Here is a 20,962-nt window from a genome sequence, read left to right as displayed (position 1 = left end):
AATAATAATAATAATAATAATAATAATAATAATAATAAACTGCTCGCAAATATTTGTATCAACAGCTAAAACTTTTTTATCAAATAAGAGGGACAAATTTTTTAAATTAACAGACCAACTTCTTAAATAGAATTTGTAATCCCAACAGTTTTGTGAAATACACCCTAAGGTTCTGCATTATCTACGTCATCTGAATCTAAAGTCACAGCCTTCAACACATTAAAAATGATGAATAATCAGAACAGTCACTTGTACTTACTCAAAATGACGCCTCTTGATGGAGATAAAGACTGAAAAGAAGAAATAAACATAAGCAAATGCTTGCAAGTAATATAACTCCAAATCATTGCCAGTGTGTGTGACATAAATACTCATCCCAAAAATAACATTTAGCCTTTGAAGTTCATCAACAAATGCACTTCATCATGTCAATACAAAACTAATATTAAGTGGTTAAGAATATTTTTCGTTGGTTTTTATGATGAAATAAACAAGGCCATATATAATACAATTGGATAAGAAGGTGTGGTTAAATATCAAGCTGAAACCAAAGGCCTAGACAAAGATTTTAGATTTGATATGAAAATTAAGTCTAAGCTATAATTTGTTGTCATCCAAATCATGCCACCATATCTTAAGAAACACTTTTACTCAGGCTTATTAGTTAGTAATCCTGCTCAAACTCAAAATTTAAAATTGTATATTCAACCCAAAAATCCAAAAAAAAAGCTTGTAAAGACAATTTCAAATGCTGAAGCCAAAAGCACATTATGTTGCAAAAAATTCATATCTAGTATCATTTTTCTATCACGATCGAAAAGCTGAAAGGAATGAATATGTTCTTTACACTAAGTCCTGAACAACTTAGATTCAACATAAACACCAAAGAAGAACCAAGTGCATTAAATGAGTCTATTCATGCATTGCACATGCTAAATGAAACAAGAAAAAAAAATAATACTTCAAAACACTACATTAGAAGTGAATTAGTAAGGTAACTATTGCCAACAAACTACCCTTTGAGAGTCCTAACAACAGAGAAACAACGTAACTGGCAGCCTTGGAGGCATACCTATTCCAAATTGATAGGACGTTAGAAGTCATATGCTTGTCGATGAAAATCTTTTCAATTTTTTCAGAAACCAAAATAGAAGGAACATATCCCCCTTCAAGAAAAAATTGATTCAGTTAGAAAATTGGAAGATATAGAAGGTACTCTAATGATGGCTTCAAAAGAAAAAAATGGGGATATTACAATTTGAAAATTCTTAGTAAAAGCATTTTAATTTGGGAAACAATTAAATAAAAAAATAGTTCTGAATGTCAAAAGAGTAGCTATTGGTTTAATTGTTTCCAAACGGAGAATTCTTTCCTTTTTATTGATAAGATAAGAATTCAATTAGAATGAGAAACCTAAATCATATCATTTTCCCAAAATAAAACTAAAAGGCTGGCCACCAAATTACACTAATTACAAAAATCACACTAATGCTATAATAATTAAAGGAAAAGTCTAGAGGGCCAGCAATTTTGTTTAATTTTGGCCAGCATGTAACCAGTAGAGAAATATGAGTCATTGGATGAAATCTCACACCATTAAATCATCATTGATGGCTATTTGCTGGCTACCAATCACAAAAGTTGCTGGCCCCCTAACATTGCTCATAATTAAAATCACAGAAATCAAAGGGAGGAAATTACCGAAAGGGAGAAGCTGACGACGTTTATGAAGAACGAGAAAGATGGCGACGCTCTATGAAATCAGGAAGACAGCGACGCTCTCTAGAATGCACTTATGCACAACACAGCGACACTCTCCGGAATACACAACACGGCGACGCTCTCTAACGCGATGACATTCTCCTCGGCTGAGTGAGGCGCTCGCGAAAGCTGTGATGATCTTGGCAGGGCGCCATAAAGAAAGCTTCTTTGTCTTTGGAGAGAAGAGATAGATTGAAGAGAAGAGAAGGAGATATAAACACAGAGGAGATATGAAGATTGGGTGATAAAGTGAGCAAAACAAAGAATAAAGTGTTTTTTTTAGTATTTTTATATTTGTTTAATTTTTTTAATGAATGATTGCTTAGTGTTTATGGAGAGATACATAATTTTATTAATTATGTTTTTATTTTTTAGATTATTTAAATTTTGAAACGGTAAAATTAAATAATATAATTAATCTAAAAGAGTAATTTTTGTCTAACATATAAAAAAAAGAGTATTTAAATCTTTTTGTAAAAGTTAAATAAAAATTATTTTTTATTTTTATTAAATTATAAAGACATTTTAGTAAAATTAGTGATATGATATATATTTTTTTTAAAAAAATAATATTGTTGTAAAAAATAAATTTCACATATCTTATTGTTATTTGTTCATATTTTTTATATATTAATATATATAAATTTATCATCATATCGAAATAAACACCTATATATTATCAATCCTATGTGAAACCTTCGTTTCATACTCATTAGTTATGATGAGATTATATATCAATAATAAAAATAATAAAATCCAATAAGTGAAGTTGAATTATTGTTTAGACAAACACTATAATAAAATATTATCTAAATTCTAATTAAGGCACAATTTTTTGGTTCTTCTCTTTTAAAACTTAAGTGAAATAAAAAATATAAAAAATTAATTATAAATTCTATTTTTTTATTATTTTATGATAAAAGTGGTAAAACGGACTGATCCGCTCTAATCCACTCCACCAATTAAAATAGAATCAAAATGTTAATCCACTCTACTTTATTCCGAATTGGCCTTATAATTTTTTTGTTCAGACTCATCCTCAACATGAAAGTTAATTCTTTTGCTTTTATTATATGCTTCTAATATTGTACTGCGGTACTGCCCACGTCGGTATGTCATTGCTCATTGTCACGTGGGATGCTACTACAATTCTATTATACCTTACTCCTAGAAGTGAATATTGATATTCAGATTGAGCACAAATATTTTGAGATAAATATTTAATACCTTTTAAAATGTGACAAATTTCATACTTTTTCTAAAAATAGTATGATAAAATAATTAAATTACCTAAAATTTGAAAAGATAAAAAATTAATTTATCTTCTTATATTATTTGAATTAATTTATCTAATTTTATTATAAAATATCATGAACTATTATGCCAATAAATTTAGTTAATATTAAAATAATATTATTTTTGTCAATTATTCTTTTTAAGTTGTTCAAATAAATTTTAACAATGTCTTAGTTATTTTTTTTAAAAAATATATTTAATTTATGTGTGCAATTATTTTATTCTAAAAATACATAATATTTGATTTATTTTTTCGTTGCGATAAAATAATACCTGACTTTATAAAGAAAAAAATACAATAAATAATATTTTAATAAAAATCTTTTTATAGATACAATACCAACAATAATTTCAATAATGTTATACTTTCTACAGTCAGTATGTCATTATTTATTGGTACACGGGATGCTACTACAGTTCCATTATACTTGTTTATACTCCGGCTCAATTACTGTGGCCCAGGTGCAAATACACAAAAAGGCTCAATCTAAAGATTGGCCTTCGACCACTTACCGACCTCCTCAGAAGAGGTCGGATTCAACGTGGACCCCTTCCCAAAAAAGTCGGACTCGAAGGATAGCTGGCAGATAACACTTATTCAAATAAGTAATTGCCCTTAAAATCTCTCAACCCACTTCTTGGAGCCATATCTCAACTACCCTAAGATAAAGGGACGGTTATCCACCTTAAAAGGTGGAACTACTCCAACGGTAGTTATTAGACCACTATAAATACACTAACACTCCTCAGATATCTCTAAATTTCAATACTCTCCAAGCATGCTTAAACCCCTTGCTAACTTAGGGATCGGAGTGTCTTTACAGGTATCACTCCTCATTCCTTTATATGCACAAGTCGGACGGCGACTCCCAGACGCAAACCAAGTCGGAGTCCACCTTATCCAGACGTTTGGGCCAATCTTACAAGCTCAGTTCATTAATCTCCGGTTACCCATCGTAATATTGGTGCCGTTGCCAGAGCTGGAGTTTGACCCACAATGGTGGATGGCCTACATGAAGATGGAAACGCAACGTTCGATTTTGAGCAAGAGAATCAAGACGCCGGTAACAAAGACAGAGCCATAATCACTCACCAAGGGGTGACTAACCAGCACAAAGAAGGCACCTCATGGGTAAAGGACCTAAAGGAAAACTCCTCTGAGGGGCACGAATCAGGAAAAGAGGGACAACCTCATGCACCCGAGCTCATGGGATTGTTCCACGGCCACCAAGAGCGGCTGGAATAACTAGAACAAGAATTGGAACGACAGTGGGAGGCAAAGAGAAACCTAAAAAGGGAAGTCGAGTGACGAAAAGAGCTTGAAGAAAAGCTCTCGAGATTGGAATATGCTCTTCGAGGTCGAAACTCTCGCAGTGACCTAGAAGACTCTCCCTTGGAATGAGAAGACCCGTTCAATGAGGACATAATGAGGCAAAAGTTTCAAGGAACTTCAAAAGTCTCAATATGAACCTATACGATGGGACTACTGACCCAAAGCATCATCTTAGCAACTTTAAAAGTCGGATGTACCTAGCCGACGCTTCTGATGCTACTCGCTGCAAGGCCTTTTCGACAACCTTGAGAAAACCAGCGATGAAATGGTTTGATAGCCTTCCCCCAAGGTCGGTCACCAGCTTTGACGACCTCTCGTACAAGTTTCTCATGGGATTTTCAATCAAGAGGGACAAAGTAAAGCACGCGCCGAGTCTCCTAGGTGTAAAACAGGAGATCGGAGAACCTCTGAGGGACTACATGGAGAGGTTCAACAAAGCGTGCTTGGAAATTCAAGACCTGTCTACAGAGGCAGTGATTATGGGCCTGGTGAATGGACTTCAGGAAGGCCTCTTCTCCCAGTCCATCTCAAAAAGGCACTCGACTTTCCTAAGTGATGTACAGGAAAGAGCTAAGAAATACATCAATATGAAAGAAAATGCCAGGCTGCGAGAGCCAACTTGGCAACCTGGGCACTCTCACTCATCAAAAGAGAAATAGAGGGAGCCAAAGGAAAAAGAGAAAGTCGGCCCTGAAAGGCCTAGGAGATGTCACTCCTATACTCCTCTACGAGTTCCCTAGTTAATGTTTATAGGAAAATTTGTTATACTGAAATGCTACCTCCTCCTAGACCCATCAAAAACAAAAAAGGGGGAAGTCGTGGCGAGTACTGTGAGTACCATAAGCTATATGGTCACTCAACAAATGAATGTTACGACCTGAAGAATGTGATAGAAAAGCTGGCCAGAGAAGGTCAGCTTGACAGATATCTCATGAAAAGGTCGGACCATCATGGCAAGAGAAAGTGAGATGAGGAAGATCGAAGAGATCCACCACAAATCCCGGAGAGGCATATTCACATGATCTCGGGAGGATTTGCTAGAGGAGGTCTCTGATGTGGGAAAAATCGTCGGTAAAGATTTTCATAAAAATAATCGCGTTGCAAGTATAGTTCTAAACTGAAAATTAAACCTCAATCAATGTTTAAATTGTTTCTCACTTAAGAAACCCAATAAAATTAACCGAAGTATTTACACCTCGGGTCGTCTCTCAAGGAATTGCAGGGAAGTGTATTTATTATTGGTTATGAAAAAGTATTTTTGGGATTTTAGTGATAAGAGACAAGTAATGTAAATAACAAGGAAATAAAATAACAACTAAGAAAAATCCTAAAAAGGATTGATAATTATAAGTCCTATCCTTATTATCATCGTCAATTATGGTGGTAATTGCTTTTTGCTTTCACTTAGTTAACCTCTAATAATGAAGGAAAGTCAAGTGAGCAAAATCAACTTAAGTTCACAAGTTTTAATCAAAGACTAGATTTAGTGAAGTCTAAGCCAACTAGCAATTTTCAGTTACCAATCAACAAAAGAATTTTGATAACTCAATCTTCTGTACTGGTTGGTGCTAACGTGTCCGGCTGGTGGGAGACGGCCGGAGCTGTTGTGTCCGACTTGTTGGACTTGTTGGTGGTGCTGATTCCTTTGTCCCCGGAGGGTGGGGGGTACCTGCAAGGGACTTCGATACTTAAGTTAGCAAGGGTATTAAGCAGGTATTGAGTAAAATCAGAGTATGAGTTATACCTGGGTGCTCCAGTGTATTTATAATGGTGAGAAGTGACCTTTCTAGATAAGATAAGTTAATTATCTTTTCTTATCTTATCTTTAGGTGAGGTCAGCTTATCTTCAACGGAACCGCCTTTATCTCTGTAGGCTGGGATTGCCTCTGGATTTGGATCGTGTTCCTCTATTTGTTCCTCTATTTGGGCCCTTTATTGGGCTTTCCTGTCGATTTAGCCGAGCTCTTTTGAGAAGAGGTCGGATAGTCTGACCTGAAGAGGTCGGTCGCCTTGTCGCTAAACATCCCGGGTCGGTCAGCCCGACCCAGGGTATGAACAGTCATGTTGATAATTTTTTGATTTTTCAATGTGCTGTGGCTAGTCTTTAATTTCGTATCTGGTTATGGATACTTCTTTGTTTTGTAGTTGCTGGTTTTGTTTTGATTTGTAGTTGATTTTGCTTTGTTTTGTAGTTGCTGGCTCCTAATTATTGCTGGTTTTGCTGGCTTTGTTTGTTGCTAAATGTTGGTGGCAGAATTTAGATATGGTCATGATAATTTTTTGATTTTTCATTGTGCTGTGGCTGGTCTTTAATTTTGTTTTAATTAATAAAACTTTTATTAATTTCTGTTATGGATAATAGTATTAATCAAATAGAGATTAATAAAAGTTTTATTAATTTCGAATGATGCTGCTAATCCTAATCTTAATCCACCGAAGCAAATTTGCAACAAGTTCTTGCGGATTTTAATGATTGATAAATCATGATGTTGGGATTTAATATTTAGATATGTTCTTTTACTATTTAATTTTTGAATTTGTATTTTGATAAGATCATATGGATTATGTTGATGATATTTTATGTAGTGTTTTAAATTTCGAAGATATTTTAAGATTTATATTAGATTATAATTATATTTTAGGATATTTATTTATTATTTTATTCTAAAACAATTTTTTCAGTTGAACTACTGATTAAACCGGTTGGACCAATAAATCAGTAAACCAGTTACTTGAACTTTCTCAGAACCTTGCATATTACATATTTTAATAAATATTATATTTTATTTAATTTAAATTAAAAATCCATAAAAAATCACGCTATATCAAATAATTGAAAAATAAAAAAAGAAATTGGAGGATCATTAATGCAATGCTGCTACGTTTCTCTTCTCCCCTTCTCCTTGACCCCTTCTCTGCTCTCTAAGCCAGAGCTGGTGCCGCCGGCGTCGCTGCTCCGTTCTCTCTCGATCACTACTCCGCTGAGTCCGTTCAACTCCTGCGCCGCCTCCATTCTCCATTTGAAGCTGGTAATCCCCACTTAAACATTTCTTGGGTAGCCACATGTATCACTCTGCAGATTCAAAGCCTCCAGCTATGGATTCACCAGTGACCCTTTTGATTAAGCACCTTCCCGAAGCTATACCTCATGACACCCTTTCTCGCCTCTTATCTCATTACGGTGCTTCCTCTCTTCGTCCTTGCTCTACTGGAAGGTAATTTAACTGCCACTACTTTTATATATTTATTTAAAGCTTCTCCATTTTAGAATTCACTAATATCACTCTTTGGCAATAAGTTTGTAATGCAAGGATTTGTGCCATCATTAGGTTCCATTGATTTGCCTTGGCGAGTTTTGACCCTTTGTTTTGCCACCAGTCTATTCTTTGTAAGACATGGAAGAACATAGTGATAGGTTATGAGGATATGGTGTTGCATGTTAGGTGTTTGATGAAATGCTTTACATTTATTTGATTGTTGTTTCATGGTTTTCGAGCATACATGTTGTAAATTAGGATGGTTTTGGTTTTGGGTTATTTCCATGTCCATTGGAGATCTTAATTGAATGAGAAAACATAAATGTTATTTTATCCTTCATGAAATGGTAGGGTGAACAAGAAGGAAAGGAACGAATTAGTGGAGTTGGTGCTTTTCTAAGTTCCATGGTGTTTTTTCGTCTTGTCAGGCATTAGCCATTTAGTGGGCCATTTGTTGTGTATATATTTTTAAGGAAAGAATTAGTGAATTATTTTGGATGATGAATTTGGTTATTCATGGCCTATGAAATAAGGTGATGAGTAGAAATGCTTTTTGGCATAATGAACAAAAACAAAGTAACTGAATTTAAAGGTTTTAAACTAGAAAATAAATAAACTGTAGGCAGTAGGCTACAACGTGAACTTAATATAATTTTTCATTTTTATTAAAGAAAGAATTTTTGGGAGACTGACAAATCTCCCGATTTTCGAATTTAGATTGTGGCTGTGAGAGATCTTCCTAGAACAATTTGTTTTTTATGCTACTATGTTGTATATTAGCCTCAGCTTTTTAGCAGCTTTTATTAATTCCATTGCACAGCGGCTTATAGTTCACTGATACTTAATTACTTGAACCATGCCATTTTGTTGATGGTGGTGTTTCATGTCTTTGTGAAACTCTTTTACAGCAACATCATTAGATCTATAGCTAATCCATCTTGTGGAAAAAGGCTTTGTTGTTGTTTGTGGTGCCTCACAAAAAAATCTCACTGTCATTTAATCAATTGATAATATTTGTTCCAATTTATTTTGGTTCATGAATGTTAATCATAATTGTTTTGTATAATTCAGGTTGAGGAATTGTGCTTTCGTAGATTTCAAAAATGAAATCTTGGCATCTCAAGCACAACGTCAACTACATGGGTATTTTAATTTCTTTGAACCATTTGTTACCTTTCTTTTGGTTCAATTTTTTAAATGAATCAATTGCATATTAGAAGAGATAGCCTTAGTGTATATTAATTTTGTTTTGCATTTTCTTAATTCTATATTTCTTATTTGTATTATTCAAAACAATATAAAAATAGAGGTTGATGTAAATCATAAACCAGCTATGAAAATAAGCTTAGTGTGCCAAAGATGAGAGTGCTTTGATAGATACTCGAATGGACAGAATAAGGAACGAAAACACGAGAGAAAGTCAGGGTGTCACCTATTATTGAAAAGATGGTGGAATATTGTCTTAGGTGGTATAAACATGTGGAGAGAAGACTAGCAGAACCTTCGGTTAGGAGGATAGATCAATGGTTCTGGGCAGAGACACACCTAACAATACTCTAAATGAGGTGATCAGGAGAAATTTAAGCCCAAATGAGCTTATTTCAAACACTATAAATGATAGGGCGCAAAGGCATTGTGGACCCATGTAGCCGACCCCACCTACCTAGTGGGACAAGGCTTTGTTGTTGTTTCTTAATTCTATATTTCTACTTCATATTCATTATCCTGATATCCTTTTTCAATTGATTCCTGATTTTCAACTTTATGAGTAAAATATTTGCCCTGAATTGGTTAATATAAATATAACGTTGTAAAGTTTATTAGAAACTGTATTCTTTGTATGATTGTGACTTCACTTTCATGGGGTTGGTTAGGTTGAGGCTTCTTGGTAAAGTATTGTCAGCAGAGAGAGCTAATAATCCAATGGAAAGTGGCGAAAAAGGCAGTGTAGCTCAGCTGGGAAAGGACTCTAAAGCGTCTGTGGTTAAAGATACAACTGTAACCAAAGCTATTGATGGAGATACAAAATCAGGATGTTTCCCTGTTGCTAAGCCAATTGCTGAAAGACTTGGTGTTGACTATCCATTTCCACCTCACCTTGAGTACACTTCTGACATTGCAGTCTTTTGTATTTGTTGCTTTTTATTGCTTTAAGATTCCCCTTGGCACTTAAATATGGCAGATAGGTCAAGAAGATTAAATAAAAAACAGTTTAATGAAAAGACACTAAAAAAATCATAGTAGATTAAAAGTCTGATTCTACTTATATGTTGTTGAGGCTGTGAGAGTATAGAATCATGAAATTTTTCAATGAGAATTTCTTCAATCAAGTCTATATTTTGTATGTTCATTTAATCGCTCTCCCTCTTGCTTTTCATCTTTTTCAAGTCTCCCTTAACATCAAGTTGTGTTTGGTGTTTACTTATTGCATGCAATTCAAGAATAACATATTAGGCAAAGCAGAATGCCACTGCAACCTGCTACTTCTTACAATTTGTATATTTGTTCTTCTATTTCACATTATGAAAAAAGATATAGATTATTATCTGGTGATACATTGTAGCCATTTATTGCCCTAATGTTCAATTTACTATGGAAACATCAAATGATAACCACTGATAACTAACTTTGACAACTGTTATTTTAATCTATATTTTACTATTTTAGTGCTTTGCTGCTGAATACATGAATAACTATGAATGATAGTTATGTGTACTTATAGTATGTTGTCATGTATCCTACTTTTTAGTTGTAGAAAGTATGATGCATGGTTTTCGAACCATCTTTGCAGTGTGGTGTATAAAAATTTGGTTTGGTTTTGGTATACTCAAATCAAATTGGTTTAACAGGTATGCTTATCCTCCGCCGGATGGAAATATATTGACCAACATTGTTAATGCTCTGATTGCTGTTCCCCGATTTTACACTCAGGTTGTTCCAGTATTAACTGAGGATGCAAAAATTCATTTGGTTTCTTTCTCCAGCACCCATGGAATTCTTTTTTTCATTTTATTTTATTTTTCTGCTGAGTAGCAAATAGTGATCACAATTTTTCTACCTATCTAATATAGGTTCTACACTTAATGAACAAAATGAACATTCCAGCTCCATTTCGTATGGCATTGCCAACACCGCCATTACCTCCAGCCGTGCCAACACCACCACCTCCCCCTCCTCCGGTACCTTTGAAGCCTCAGTCTGCAGATCTGTCAAGTGGTGAATCAGAGATGGAATCTTCAGAAGAGGTATCATCACCATTGCTTCCTTAGCATCTAATCCACTGCGATGTATATATGCAATGGAAAATGCTTAAATGCTTCAAATTCGTGTAAAGCATTTATTTCATGCACATCTTTTTTAATACCAACAAGAGTGTGAGTGTGTGTGCGTGTGTGTGTTTTTTTTTCATTCATTATTCTTAAGTTACCATAGGAAAGTAAAAAAAAAGAATTTTAGGAGGTAGAGCCAACAACAGAAAAGCCTAAGAAGCGTGCCAGGCGTGAGACAATTATTGGCCCTGCCATTGATAAAGATGTAGCTCATGAGGATGTTGGAGTAAAACCAGCCACCTTAGTCCCAAAAGAAATACCATTAATCAAGAAGAAGAACCCTGTTTTGCAGGTATTTGTTTACTTTCCATCTGATTGGTTCTTGTAGCATATTATTGTAGCTTACAGTTGTTGCATTTCTTGATGATTTTGCAGATCAATATTGCTCCCAAAGAAATTAAGGATGAGCGTAAAAATGATGACAGAAGCCAAGATTTACAGGAGCCAGAAAAAGATAGTCCAGATCCACATAAATTCTTGACTCCAGAAGAATTAGAGAGTGGAAAATTGCCTCCTGAAGAAATATTATCTCTTCCAATGTTTAAGGTTTGTACTTTGAATGTAGCTAAATATCTACACATTTTATTGCCAAGTCTCATCCTTCTAGGTGTCAAAGTGCTGCATTCCAAATATAGTATCTGCCTGCTGGGTTGAAAACAATTCTCATCAATGCCATAAATATAATGATTTAACATATGTTCAATGAATGTAGTGGTACCTACACTGTTCTGGCAAGTTTGATCAAATAAACAAAATATATTTCACTTAAAATTCTATTGTTTTTATATTACATTAATTTTCTCAAGGAATTTCATGCGTATCATGTTGCTGTATCTTGTATCTATTGTCATTATATTTGCCTCCATTGAGTAATGTCTAGCAATTTTTTTGTGATAAATTGTTTCTAGTAGAAGGCTATTTGTAGACAGACTTGCATATCTTATCAGATTATCATATTAACTGATTATGTTTTCCAGTTTTCCATTAGCATTTGCAAACTGTCTTGCCTCTATTATGGGAATTGGTAACTACTTTGAGAGATCAAGTTTTGAAATAAATAATTGTGAGTAGCTTAAAATATCCCCGTCTTGATCTTATTGAAGCTACCTTTATAAGTTTTCCTGTATACAATCTCAAATTTGTTTCAAGTGACAAAATTCTTTGTTCGCCCACTTGTTTCATCAGTTTGTGGTTAATCTAAAGGAACTTGACAACTGCTAATTGTTCAATGCATCTAATCTGTTATATGGTCTGACATTTCTTTATTGCTTTTCTCTCAACAAAAATTTCTTTTGAGATGTGCATGATTTTCTAGTGGTCACGTACTTGGATGTTATGAAAACATTGTAGTGCAAAATTGCATGTGTAATGGATTTGTGTTTTTGAATTGATGGATGGTGCAGAACTATACCACTGGAAATCCAGCTCCTGTGTTGTATATTAAGAATTTGGCAAAAGATGTGGTTGGTGAAGATTTTTTTTTAATATTCGGTAAGCTGCTACATTTTTAGCTGTTTCAGGTTTGGTTTTATCGGTACATGATTTGTGCTTAGACTAGTACATACACTTCTAAAAAAAATAATAATTACCCTAATGAGCATCTTAGTAGCCTAAAATGAATAATAACTTTACCAAATATGTGACATAATGAGTTCATCATAACATAATTATCGTCGGATGTCAATTGAGTTCTGCATATGTCTTTTGCTATGGCAGGGTGCTTGTTTGGAAGTATTGAGACTGCCAAGTCTTGCCTTCATGTAAAACTGATGCAGGTAAGACCTTGATTGGCTTTTAAAACCGCATATGAATTTCAATTTGTTGTTGATGCCATACGAGGAGACTTCCAAAACAAATATTCGCTGGTAGCATAAGCATGACTAAAATTAATGACTAGTTCTGAGTTTCAGGAAGGAAGGATGAGAGGTCAAGCATTTTTAACATTCCCATCAATTGAGCTGGCTCATCAGGGACTGGTATATTTCTCACAGCAGACTCGCTTTCCTGTGTTTTAATTTCTGATATGTTCAAGATGATTTCGTTTTCTGATTTTCCATTACGATATTTTTTATTCATTTGTCATATAGTTCTTCCAGAATTTGCTAAACCATGAGATGGGGCTATCTTATTAAATGGTTTATATCACATACCTTTGGTTTCAGAATCTAGTGAATGGATATGTATTTAAAGGCAAGCCAATGATAATCCAGTTTGGTCGGAATCCTGGTGCCACTAAAGGAACTTGATTCTGTGGGCACAGGAGGGATGCACCACTAGTTTTGTGATCTCAGATCTGAGAATCGCATGAAGTCGTTTACTCATCTCCCCTTGTCTAAATGTAAAACAATAGATGGCTAATGCTGCACCTTTATGTCGACCGGGAGATGACTCCGCTTTGAACTACATAGCTCCAGACGACATTTTGGAATGTTTTGTGATATAGCATTGATCTTGATGCTGCCATTTACATTTCCCATGGAAGGGCGATTCTGGGTTGTAAAAAGTTTACTTGTATGATGAATGATGTTAAGTTCCGCAAGATAGGTTTGTAATTTGGATTAAGGTTACTATATTTAAGCACTGATGGTATTGCTTGTTGCTATAGAATCCATTCTACAAAGGATAAGCCAAGTAGAATTGTTGTTTCTATAAGCCATCGTTAATTCGTTACTGGTACAGGAGACAACTGAGGAAACACTCAATAGATTCTAGATTCTGCACTTTGTGTGAGGATCATGTGGTTGGTTAAATTTAGCATACAAAACATGATGCTTAAATTGTAGATTTAGGGATATAGAGCTGCCTCTTTAAATCTTTGCTTCTTATAGATGGATAAATGGACCCATAACATTGTGGGAAAAGCACAGTGACCAGAATATATTGAACCAAAATTGGGGAATAGTTTAGTCTTTGATGAATTCAGTTCTTCATTTCCCCCTGATATCTTGTCTCCCTCTAAATAGCATTGATTTCTTGATGTTTTCTATTGTTGAAATGTTTATAATGTCACATATCACAAGACCACCTTCGTAAATTTAAGAAATGCAAATGATTATTGCTTTCTTGTGATTTAGTATATAAGTATAAATTATGTCAAGAATTTTTTGATAAATTTTACAAATAACTTGCATTTATTTATTCTCACTACATAGCTATTACAAATGTAATTTATATTATCGGTGAAAGTCTGTTTCTAAAGTAACTAAAAATAATTAAAATATATGAATTGCGAACCATTTTTGTTTGTGTATAATTTTGTTTAAATGAATGATTGATATTTTATTAGGGTACTAAAATGTTCTCGAAATATTCTGGCTTTCATTTTTTATATCAATAAAAATATCCTTCAATAATTTGAAAACGTGGATGAAGTACTCATCTGTCAAGAGAAACATTTTCTATTAACGTGAATGCTTGATGAGGCAAATAGAGAAGGCATATGTGACCATCGGAAAGGATGACATGGCCCACACACTCTATTCTAATTTAAAACACTAATTTTTCAAATTTTAATTAAGACAAACCCCAATTTCAAAATGATTCATGATGGTGATCCCCAAATCTTTTAGATCCCCAACACCACTCTCATCCTGAACTTTCAAAACCTTCTTTTAAATTATTAAAAGGTATTTTTACCAATACAAAAAATGGAAGTTATTTTTGTCGATGACAATATTTTAGGAGATTTTAGGAGCATTATTTTGAGAACGTTTTTAGCGGTTAACCCTTTTTCTTATAAAACCATGTATAAAGCAGGTAGCTAACACTCCTGTCAATAATGGTGTCCTCACTTAAAACAATGGGTTTAGTTTACCAACCAGGGGAAAGAAAACAGGATTTATCTACAGACATGTTGAATCTTGAATGTACAAAATGTATAGAAACACATCCACATTAGTAAAGAAGTGGCTTAACTTTGATGGCTAATTTGGCTCATCGTTGAACGAAAGGTTAAATAAGACACATTAACGAAAGTTCGCGATACTCAATCAACCATCTACCTAACTCAGGGATCTTACACTACATACAAAATCAATCTGAAGCAGAAACACTGTAAGGACCATTAGTGCAATAACAGAGTCCTTCCTAATCTCTATCTGAACAAATAATACTTGAACATTAACAAAATTACACGGGCATTTGATCAAATTCCAAGCAAATAAGATATGCATTATAATGATTGTGTAGCCATCATTGAAACTATTTCGGGCTCGTGACCATGAACCCTCAAGCGATATATACAAGTGTGTGAAGGGCTTCCATGGTTTGAGGTAAAATCGAGCCGTACTGTGTCGACAACAACAGAACTTGCCGAGTCCAGCAACTTGAAAGTTTGAGCGTGGCTCTTGTCAAGGTCATATGTGAATTCTGATAGGAGAAACATCCTCTCTGGATGAATAACGGAATCCATATTACGCCCCTGTAGCCAACCGGAGATCCTGCAGTCTTTTGGAGCACTTGATCTGTCATATGCAACGCTCTGTTGAAACGAAAAATATTAGTACCAAAAATTAATGGCATTAAAAGGATGTGGAAAAATTAATGAAATATAAATATTGTAGCAAAAACTTGTGTATGAAGACAACAGAAAAACAGATCACATAAACTAATTGCCCATTGCAAAAAATTAAATAAAAAATAAAATAAAATGATAAAAAATTCAACTATGTTGATTGTAAAAGCATGGCAGTTAGTAGGTAATATCAGCCGACTTCACCCATTGGGATAAGGCTTTGTTGTTGCTGTTAGTTGGTAATATGCTTAAATAAGAGCTCTACCTAGCAATTATAAATTACGATCTAACAGTAAATGCTCGATACTGCACACTGAATTCAGCAATTTTAATGCTATAGCAGATATTCTCTCCAATTGGGCTAAAAAAAATGTAACTGCCACTTGCAAAATGTAGAAGATCAGGACAACTCAAATACGATACCAACAGACAAACAACACTACATTAATTGAGATGGAAATCAATTGAGGTGGAAGATCTCGGAGATTTCATTGACCAGATATGATTTAACCAGAAAAAATGATAGACTGATAAAGTGATAGTGCATCCATAACCTATTCTAATTTATAAGAGTGCTCCATCTATGAGCATCTATCTCTGAAATGACAAGGCAGGCCACGTTGATAGCAAACATGAGAAGATCCTAACCCATAGTTGAACTACTAAAATCTATATATTAATAGTTTGACTCAAATAGCAAGGCATGGTATATTCACACAACAATCAAGCCCTTGTCTTAAGGTATGGCAGGGTATCCTATATGCTTATAATCAAAATCAGTAAAATCCAAATCTACCTTGATAGTTCTGCTTAGAAGTTTCCTTGGACTTCTTTATGCATGACAAAACTACCAAGATTCTAGCATCCTTCCCATAATATGTGCAACAACAATTTTCGCAAAAATATTCATATATGTAAAAATCGAAACAGAGTACATAATCATTTCAAAAATCGTTAAATCTGCTTCTTCCCCCTCTTTTGCGTGTTTTATTGACTATATTGCAAACCTTCAAATTAGTTTCATTATTTATATCCAATATCGACATGAATTGGTACAACCTGTGGTAAACGCTTGATAGAAATGATGATGGGTACTCTAAGAGAGGACAAACTACCACTTAAAATTGATTACATTCGCTTCTAGAAAAAACAACGAAGCCCAATTAATTAATAAAGACCTCGTGCTAGTAAGACTATGAAAAAAGGATCTTGTTAACAAGTGCTCTGGGCACTAGTTAAGGATACTTTAAGAAGAAAGTATTTCCAGAAAATACAAAGTAAATGTTAATATTTTAAGTTTTCTATGTATTTAATGCATTGGGAAAACCAAGACTTTCTTCTTTTACTTTCTTAACCAATGTTCTTAGGACACTCCTTACCTAAATCCTAAAAAAGAACTACCAATCTAGCACTGGAAACTGCACTGGTTTTGCAAACACTCACCAAATAATGCGAACCTTCATCAAATGAATTTACAATGAAAACTATCTTTGTCATACATACTGTGAACAAAAAACAATGTCCTGTTCACAGCTCACAGAAGAAATGAATAGACACCAAATGAGCAAGAAATCAGACATTTAACTTCTAGTTAAAATGTTAATTTGTCATAATTATGAAGCATGTAGTGACTTTTAAAGAAAAGATGAACTATTTAGTCACACTCAGACATCTAAAGCTACTTTAGTACAACAAACATGCAAAATAATATGATGGATGACAAAGTTTGAAGTAATTTTTTATTCAAAATTAAGTACCTTCAAGCAATTACATAAAGGGAAAACCACTGCATTACTAAAGGTCTCATATACTTACTCTCATACAACTGTAAATAGTTCAATATCATTCATGTAACATAACTACATCAACAAGACAACCTCGCACGCATTGCACTTTGAAAAATCCAAAGAAGCACTAAGATATCTCAATTTGCCTTTGACATGCAGAACTCTTTCAAAGGGAATATAAAAAAGTATAAAAACCTTATATTCACGAGTTAAATAGCATTTCAATTGTTTCTTCAACCATATACTAGATTAAGAAACATCAAGTGTGCATCTCAAAGGCTATTATGACAATATTTACATTATTGTCATGTCTAATACAAAAGTACAAGGAGAAAAAACTCCATATTCTGCAGACAACAACTTTTAATTCAGAAACTACCATAGCCTATAACTGACAGGAAGGCCAAAACTTATCTTGCCTAGACTAAATTCCACTGGCACATTCTGCAAATTTATGAACTGACTAAAATTAAAAAAGCAGGCATGTGTATCAATATGGGACGACCATATGCATATGAAAAATCACAATGCATCAATGCCCAAAACAAACATCCAAATTGCCCCAAAATTTTAATAAACCAAGGAACACTAAGAGTTGGCGAGTTGTGCGGAAAGAAAAGGAAAGACTTTGAAGGGGAAGGAAGGGGAAGTGAAGGGAGGGTTTGAGATTTTTTCACCCTAAATGATAGAAAGAAAGAGTTTGAAGTACTTCCTATATATGTTTACAATTTGTTAGGAATAAAATAATAAATTTAATTGAAATAAAATGAAAACCTCAAATTTGGGTAGCCTGAAAATGAGGTTTTTGAGTGATTGAAAAAAACCTCCAAAACCCCGCTGCAAATAATAATAAGACTAGTGCATTAACCCTCGAAAACCACATTACTGAATACACCTAAGAGAACACAACATATTAACTGATCGCACAATGCATGTAGGAAATATCAGAACAAAGAAAGTCACCTTTGCAACATGCTCCAATGTGATGGCCTCAGGGACGATGGCAGTCCTCAACCTGATCTGAACAAACCCGCTACTGTCTTTCAATGGAAAGCACTGCCCCGGTTCGCCAAAGCTCGGTTTCAACATCTTTTCGGCATTGGGGTGAACACCATTCTTAGCAGACAACGAGAACCAGTTCCCTCTCCCTCCCACATCAAACGGCTCCGAATGCTTCACGACGGCGGCGCCACCACTCGCCAATGCATAGTCCACCATCCCAATCCCATCAGCAGCATGCTTATCAATCCCTTCCTCAATCATCTTCCTCGCGAATTCCTTCACTTCATCTATATCCAAACCCCCACTTGCCTTCACTTTCTTCAAACCCTCAACAACCTTATCAAGCTCTCCCTTTTGAATCCAATCTTTTGCCTTCAATGTAGCCAAATTCCCTTCCAATTTCTTACTCGCCGCTTCAAGTTTCTCCAATCTCTCCAATTTCTTCAACTCCTTCTCCAAAGCAGCGCCCTTCTCCTCAATTTTCTTGTCCACAACATCCACCCGCTTCTGTACCATCCTCAGCAGATCGTCAATGTCGGCGATCCTGCCCTCGAATTCTGCCAAGGCGTAACCGCCAGCTACGCCAGCACCGTCTCCGGAAACCATGCCAGCGTTGCTGGACTTCGCCATGAACATTCGAATCAACTGAACCAAGCACCAAACAACAATCAGAAGCCCGATATTCTTGCCCATGACGCTCAGCACCGTCAGCCACCGCGGCTTCTTAGCCTTCGGGACGAGCTTCCGGGTCCGCCGTTGCGGCGCGGCGGTGGAATCGCCGCCTCCAGCGGAGGCCTTCTTCGCTGGGACCAAATCGTTTGAAGTTCGGCGGAGAACGGCACCGGTACGGATCGATTGGTGGCTGAGGTCGTGGCCTTCTCGGACGGAGGAAGGTTGCCTTCCTTCCCCGGCAGTCCCGGCGGGTGAGACGGCGACATCAGTGGGGAGCATTTCGATGGCGGTGGTGACCTTCTTGACCGCGCGCTGACGCGCTTCCGGGTTCGTGGCCATAATAGAGACCGAAGATGCCGACATTTGCAACCCTAATTTATGATTTGCGAACGAAGAAGAAGGTGATGAATTGAGAATTTTGAGTGAGAGCGAGAGTGCGCGAGATCAGAAAGCAAATGGGCAAACACCAGAGTCTCTATTTTTCTTTAAAATGAAGTTCTATGTTATTTTGTATTTGTTTGACACGGTGGAAATTCAATTCAAGAGCAGTCAATTTCAGATGAAGTCTTCTAATTGATACTAATAAAAAAAGGGGTAAGTACGATTTTGGTCTCTTAAGTTTAGTGTCAGAATTAAATTCGTCCCTCTTGTTTTTTTTGTCATTAAAATCGTTGTTAATGTTGTATTTGTATTTAACTTCGTCCTTAAAATTTTTTTCGGACATAAATGCCCTTTACATCGTTAGGGTAGTTAGAAGAATGGTTATATAAAAATAAAGGCAATAAACATATGTTAACCCCCCAAAAAGAAGGGCAAGTTGGTTGATTCTGGAACTGCTGCCGACACCACTGTCGTCGACGTCGAAGAGGGAGAACGCCATGGCTGCCAAAAGCTCGATGTCGTCTCGGAGCAAATCTCCCTCGCATGGTGCGTTGCTGCTCTATTCCCATGGTGAGAGGCCGGTGCTGCGTACCTCGGGGACCAAGGAGAACTACGGGTGCAGATTTTGGGGCTGTGTTTATTATGGGGTTTGTTTTTCTTTTTTTTCTTCTGAGTTGAGTTATTTGGGTTGAGAAGTGGAGATTGAAGACGGTGATTTTGTGTAGGTGCATGAAGGCTGCAACTTCTTTCGTTGGGCAGAGCCGGAGACAGAGGTGGGAAACCCAGAAATTGCAAGGATGAAGAAGAAGGTTGCCTCCCTGAAATCAAGGACGAGAGCGGCAGAGTGGAAGTTAATGGTCGTTGCTCTGTTAGGGTTTGTTGGGTGGGCTGGGTTCCTGTTTCTGTTGCTGCAGAATTTTTCTATGTCTAGGCCTAAGTGTGTAATTCCATTGAACCTGGTATGAAAAGGGTGTTTGGGTATGATGCTGTTGTTGTTGTTGGTAAATTCTTTTAGGGTTGGTTTTGTTGACTGTGTTTTGGTGAGAAGTGTTTTGGTGGTAAGTTATTAGGTGACAATGATGTACCTAGTATGAATATGTTATGTTGAATTGGTTCTCAACATGTATAAATGACAATTATGTGAATTTGATTTCTGCTTGGTAAATACATGTTTTCCATTACTGACTAATTTCCTAACAATATAACAAACTTGAATCAAAGACAATCTCATGTGAATATGGTAAATGTCATAATAACATAGATAATAAAAAGTGTTTCAGGCACATAGGTAATCCCAAAAGGGTTGGCTGGTCCAATCCAGCAACCAAGTACAACACATAGATGCTCATAGGCAAAGTTGATAGAAACATAACATAGCAAGAAGTAGCTAACAAGTCACACTGCACTTTCCCAGCAAAGTTCACAGAAACATAACCCAAAATAAGACAACATGCACAAAATACCCAACAGAAGACACAAAAGACAACATAACCCAAAATAAAGCATATCCCATTTTCCTAATCCTAAAGCATTTCCCATTTTTTTGGAGGCAACTTTGCCATTAACTTCAGTTTCTTTGGAGAGATGTGAGGTGCTCCAAAGAGCCTAGCAGAGAAGTGACTAACAGGTTG

General features: G+C 35.6%; 2 protein-coding genes across 5 annotated transcripts; one reads left to right on the top strand and one right to left on the bottom strand.

Annotated features, from left to right (window-relative positions):
- The first annotated feature begins 7,259 nt into the window (after nt 1-7,259).
- Nucleotides 7,260-13,726, top strand: LOC107468328 (U11/U12 small nuclear ribonucleoprotein 65 kDa protein). Of its 3 annotated transcripts, none has more exons than XR_001587972.3 (11): nt 7,260-7,605; nt 8,719-8,790; nt 9,522-9,749; nt 10,497-10,578; nt 10,719-10,892; nt 11,104-11,268; nt 11,352-11,522; nt 12,380-12,467; nt 12,693-12,751; nt 12,874-12,952; nt 13,139-13,208. XR_001587972.3 is itself a non-coding variant. In XM_016087598.3 (11 exons), the coding sequence occupies exons 1-11, from the start codon at nt 7,454-7,456 to the stop codon at nt 13,220-13,222; spliced, it is 1,341 nt and encodes a 446-aa protein (XP_015943084.1). In that variant the 5' UTR covers nt 7,260-7,453; the 3' UTR covers nt 13,223-13,726. The 3 variants fall into 3 exon arrangements, 2 of the variants coding, with proteins under 2 accessions (XP_015943084.1, XP_052118582.1); XM_016087598.3 differs by having other exon boundaries at nt 12,887-12,952; nt 13,139-13,726; XM_052262622.1 differs by lacking the exons at nt 12,380-12,467; nt 12,693-12,751; nt 12,874-12,952; nt 13,139-13,208 and adding an exon at nt 11,954-12,019.
- Nucleotides 13,727-14,870: 1,144 nt separating this feature from the next.
- Nucleotides 14,871-19,438, bottom strand: LOC107468340 (SUN domain-containing protein 1). 2 transcript variants are annotated; one of them, XM_021128839.2, is made up of 3 exons: nt 18,240-19,438; nt 18,051-18,113; nt 14,871-15,456 (listed from the first exon to the last, which is right to left on the bottom strand). In XM_021128839.2, the coding sequence occupies exons 1-3, from the start codon at nt 19,311-19,313 to the stop codon at nt 15,148-15,150; spliced, it is 1,446 nt and encodes a 481-aa protein (XP_020984498.1). In that variant the 5' UTR covers nt 19,314-19,438; the 3' UTR covers nt 14,871-15,147. The 2 variants fall into 2 exon arrangements, with proteins under 2 accessions (XP_020984498.1, XP_015943099.1); XM_016087613.3 differs by lacking the exon at nt 18,051-18,113 and having other exon boundaries at nt 18,240-19,436.
- Between the last annotated feature and the right edge of the window lie 1,524 nt (nt 19,439-20,962).

The sequence above is a fragment of the Arachis duranensis genome, chromosome 1, assembly GCF_000817695.3.
Source record: "Arachis duranensis cultivar V14167 chromosome 1, aradu.V14167.gnm2.J7QH, whole genome shotgun sequence".
Taxonomy (NCBI): domain Eukaryota; kingdom Viridiplantae; phylum Streptophyta; class Magnoliopsida; order Fabales; family Fabaceae; genus Arachis; species Arachis duranensis.
Note: the sequence above shows the minus strand (reverse complement) of the source record. Positions and strands in the feature narration are given on the sequence as shown.